Source organism: Fulmarus glacialis, unplaced genomic scaffold (assembly GCF_000690835.1).
Source record: "Fulmarus glacialis isolate BGI_N327 unplaced genomic scaffold, ASM69083v1 scaffold14783, whole genome shotgun sequence".
Lineage (NCBI taxonomy): Eukaryota > Metazoa > Chordata > Aves > Procellariiformes > Procellariidae > Fulmarus > Fulmarus glacialis.
The window spans coordinates 8,564-13,436 of NW_009201130.1; the positions used below are offsets into that span (position 1 = coordinate 8,564).

A 4,873-nucleotide genomic window follows, 5' to 3' on the forward strand; every position below is an offset into this window, starting at 1 on the left:
ATGGCTGTTTTGATTGCTAATTGCCAACATGGAATTTTCCATTGGTTCAGCTCTCACTGACTTAGTAGTAGTAGTAGTAGTAGTAGTAGTAGTAGAAGTAAAAAATCACTCCAGCTTTTCTCTGCCTGACTTATATTTTATGTGTTAAAATGTAATTAAAATAGCATGAAACATAAAATATTAACACAATCTTGTAGCTTCTGTTGCATTGAGGCCATGCGATCTATTATGAGAAATAGGGAACAGCATGTGGTGTTGCTAAATATTGGATTTTGCTGTCAGGGTATGTACAGGGATAGTGTGTTGCATAATACATGGAGTCATTCATAGATGTCACCATAAAATGGCATTTTAATGTATTATTGGACATGCTGTCAGATATGCATATTATGGAAGAATTAGGCAACCACAGATATATAGTAAGTAAGGAAGGGTAAAAATACGCTTTCTGAAAGCTTACTCAGATTACTGAATTTCTTAAAGTTGAAATAAAAAATGTTTGATGTTAAACTTAATGCTGGATGTTTTCACGTAATAGTCTTCACAGCACAGGGAAGACAACAATAACAAAGGCAAATTCTGGATCTTTCTGCTCTGAGTTAAGTGACACTAATAGCTGAATAACAGGGATAGCTTCGAATCTTATCATAACAAATTTTGAAAACATCATAGCATAACAGAGGTAAAAGAAATATCTGAAGTCACAAAAATAAGTAGGAGTGAGTCTGTGTGTGTGCCTGTGTAAATAAAGTCATGCATCTTCCCAGAGAGTAAGCTTTCTCGAGATTTTAGAGTAGTTGGCTTGGGAAGCAATTTGTGCTGAACAGACCTGAAACGTTCAGTTGATGTAGTAGCTAAAATCTTGCGAGAGGGAGAATCCTCCAGCCTTTGTCTGGTCTCCAAGGTGACTGCAACTTTTTTTATTCTGGATTTTTGTTGTCGTAGCCTCTTTGTGATTTTGCGTGTAGCCGGGGAGCTCTCATGGAAACAGCTTCACAGCCAGGCATGGGTAAAGCTCTCACATTTTCAAGGAATCCACGATTTCCAGGATCAATGTGACAAAATCCAGAGGGAGACCACTTTTTACTTCTGTCCATGCAAACTTCTGTGGGCATAATATCCTGCATAGGACTGCCTGAACACAATCTCTCCGAGTTATCAGCCAGCAAGGGAAGTCTCTTTGTCCAAAATTTGTTTCTAGCTCTGCTGGAGTCTTGACTTATGATCATTTTTTAATCCATTCTTCTGGAATTGAGAGGATAGAGGGAAGACTAAAGGTGAAAGTAAAAATAGTGAATTATCCAGGAGAAATACTAGCATGCACGTTAAAGGGAAATATCCTCAGTAATAATATGGCTTAAATTGTAGTTTAGGGTTTTGGTTAGAAACCAGGCAAATGTCTGCATGTTTTTTCCTTTTAATTGATTATTTATATTCCAATGTATCTAAATAGGCAAGTACTTGACTTTAGAAAACCTGCCTACAATTCTGTGTGAATTTATGCTAATTAAAACTGATCTCTTTCTTCCCTGTTTCCATGCCCCCACCACTCCTCCCATTTAATTTGAAGGGGTCTTGCACCTCAGAACAAACCAGAGTTACAGAAGGTGATGGAGAAAAGGAAACGAGATCAAGTTATTAAACAACAAAAAGAAGAGGAAGCACAAAAGAAGAAATCAGACCTGGAAATAGAGCTACTGAAACGGCAGCAGAAACTGGAGCAGGTAAGATGGGGAATAACACGACCTTTACACCTGAGCTTTACGTCTGAGCTGCTCACCTGAGGCTCCCTTTGTAGACAGGAAAGAAGCAGCAGCCGATTTTTGGCACATTTCCTCTGATCACATGCAGATACCTTTTTTAGGATGAGTCAAATCATGCTTTACAATTACCTGTTGTCACTTACCATATAGGAACTGCATATGGTGTCTGCCTTTGGTCAAATGAATCCTGCACCAGACAACAGGGATGTGTGTGGAGCACTGACCTCATTTAACCATTGAAACTGTGGTGAATTAGTCAACTTTTGTAGTCTATTAAGAGATGATCCACTAAGAATGGCTGTTAGGCTGTAGTGCATCAAAACTGGGTGCTTAATGAATTAAAAAATCAATTAATTCTTTCTCCTGGGTTACATAAGAAACTAGATTACTTTAAAAAGAGCTTTTGTAGCCTTAAAACGTGTGAGCCCATTGGCATTTTCAAATGAAGGATAAGGTCCTCAGACCCTGAGTATGGAGATGATGTGGAGTTGTTCATCGTGGTGAAGCTTACTGCTAGGGCCAGCCAAACATCTCTGTGCCTCTTAAGGCACTTCGTGTACCTGCGAGAAATATTTTCTGCAGTGAAACACCTCATCAGAAAAGTCATTGTGCATCAAGCATTGCATTTATTTTTAAATAAATGAATGCTTTAAAACAGTGTTTTTCTCAATGGAAATCAATTAAGCCAAAGAATTACTCTATTGCAAATGAGGTGTAATCCAATCATTATTTAGGTTTTGGGGGGTTTATTATAGTTTTTTTTAATTAGGCTTAGAAATATTTTTGGAGGGAGAAAGCTGTGGTATTTGTAAGTGTATCATCCTGTCACTTTTCCTTTCTGCTCTTAAGGGCCCAGCTTCAAATGGTTCAGCTTGTGGGAAGATTTGATTTGAAACTGAGCCATCCAAGGACGTATATAGACTAGAAAATTCTATTAGAAGAGGAAAAGCCTGCCCATTGCAAACAATCTTGTGACTTTGTAAACATCATAGGAATGGCGTTAATTGGCAACACAACATGACATTGACGACATGGAGGAACATTGTCATGATTTATTGTAACAAGGCATGTCCCTTGCCAGTGAACCAGAGACAAAGGAGAGATTATTTAGGTGAGCCGTACGTGGTCCCCATTAATCAGGGAGACCTTGGTCTGTTAAAAAAAAAAAAGCTCCTTTCAGGAGCTTTTGTTAGTTTTCTAAAGGGTTGTTTCTTCCTTTCTGCCAATTTATCTGCCTTCACTGAGGATTGCTAAGCAATCTGTATTCTGTGCAATGTGTAAGCCCATACAGTTCTGTATGGGCACTGTGTAGCCTTGCTCTGTAAAGCAGAGCATCTAACCTCACATGTTAATTTCGAGTGTCTGCATGGGCAGGAGCTCTAACTGGGTTAAAAATGTCAGTGAATGGGCTCTCAAAAATGAACAACTAAGGGCCAAGGAGGATTTTTTTTTTTTCCTTGCTTTTTGTGATAGACAAAACAGATACACCAAAAGAGGCTCAAGTTAGATACAGAAATCCATACCTAGACACTCAAGAAATAAATTCTGGAAGTGTGCTCAGTAGTAGCTGTTCGCATGTGTTCTCCCACAAGGCACATTCGTCCTTGTCCTGTTGTAAAAGTTAGAGGAGGGAATTATTGTTGTTTCTTTAATGAAGATGTCCAAGAGTTTCTTCAAAAATGCTTCATCTTGTTCTCGTACTGGGCTTGCAGAGTTTTTGTCTGTCTGGCAAAGGTGGACATCTGGAACGAGCTAGAGCCAAGGATTTGGAAAGATTTATCGTTTATGAGAACAGATACTCCCAAAGAAATGCAAATTTATCTTTTCCATGAGAGCAAGAAAGGAAGCAGTTTAAAGAGTTTTTCATGGCCAGTTATTGAAGCTTTTAGTTTTTTGTCTTGTATTTCGATGATCTGTTTTATATACTTTTTTTTAACGTGTGATTCCCTTTTAAGCTGGAACTGGAGCAACAGAAGATACAGGAAGAGCAGGAAAATGCGCCTGAATTTGTCAAAGTCAAGGGCAACTTGAGGAGGACGGTCCAGGAAGCAACAGAAGCACCAGACTCCTAGAGCCAGCGCCTGCTAAGACTTCCAGCTTTCCTGCAGAGAGAGGCTTTTTTGCAAGTTGTCTCAGCTTTGCCCCTCAAGAGGGAAAATAACAGCATCCAGCTGACACTTACTGAAGATGAGATTTTTAATTCCTGGGACGTGTGGATTAAAAAGACAGTACCATAAACAGATTGACTTGCCAAATGCAGACCTGAGATCAATGGATAAGGAGTCTGTTTGTCAGTTCAGTGTCATGGACCAGTCTGACGTTCTTACTCAGAGATTTTAACCAGGGATACTAGGAAACTCCTTCAGTGTTGCACTGCTTTATCTCTTGTGATCCTAGTTTAGTGGAGATACACAGATTATATTTTGCTTTAAAACAGAACAAAAATCCTCCTGTGATATCTTACGACGCTTTGCTGTGCACGTAGATTTCCTCCATCTAGACCTACAGCCTGTGCATATCCCACAATAATTTGTGTTTAGTTGGAATTTTTATCAAATCCAGGAGGATACGAGGTATGTTGATCACTGCTGCCCATCTCCACTAGGATAGGCACGTGTGGGCAAGATGAGAATGCTTAAAATTCACCAGCAGTGAAAAGTTAAGCAGCCTTAAAGCCCATTTTTCCCTGTTTGGCATGTAGAATTTGGGCTATGAAAGAGCAGAAATCTGATGATCCTCTCACCAGGGAGAATCCAGAAGCTGATTTATCTCTGTCTCTAAACTTACACCATTGTGTACAGGCCTGTGCAGTGCTACCTGTGAATTTACCTCTCAATGCAAAATGACCTGTCTTCTACTTTCTGTGTTTTGAAATCCTACTTACTTTGCTGTTGTGGCCTTTCTCCTCCAAGGACATGCTGATCCGAGTACAGTGTTAACACATAACTTGGTAGTGTATAAACTCATTTGCTGGAACTGAAATCAGGAATCTGATCTGCCATCAGTTCCTGCTCTTTGCTTGCAGGAACTTGTTGCAGCTCCTGCAACAGAGCAGTGTTTAAGCCAGACCAAACTGATCATTGGAATGTACTGAAATAGAAATTCTTTCC

The 4,873-nt window shown here is 39.5% G+C and overlaps 1 protein-coding gene across 1 annotated transcript in view; it reads left to right on the forward strand.

Annotated features, from left to right (window-relative positions):
• The window catches only part of FAM107B (family with sequence similarity 107, member B), a 7,171-nt gene extending 2,716 nt beyond the window's left edge, over window positions 1-4,455 (forward strand). The window contains exons 2-3 of the mRNA XM_009573834.1: window positions 1,571-1,724; window positions 3,719-4,455. Of these exons, the coding sequence (XP_009572129.1) occupies window positions 1,571-1,724; window positions 3,719-3,835 (271 nt within the window). The 3' untranslated portion in view covers window positions 3,836-4,455. The remainder of the gene's footprint in view (window positions 1-1,570; window positions 1,725-3,718) is intronic.
• The last annotated feature ends 418 nt before the right edge of the window (window positions 4,456-4,873 follow it).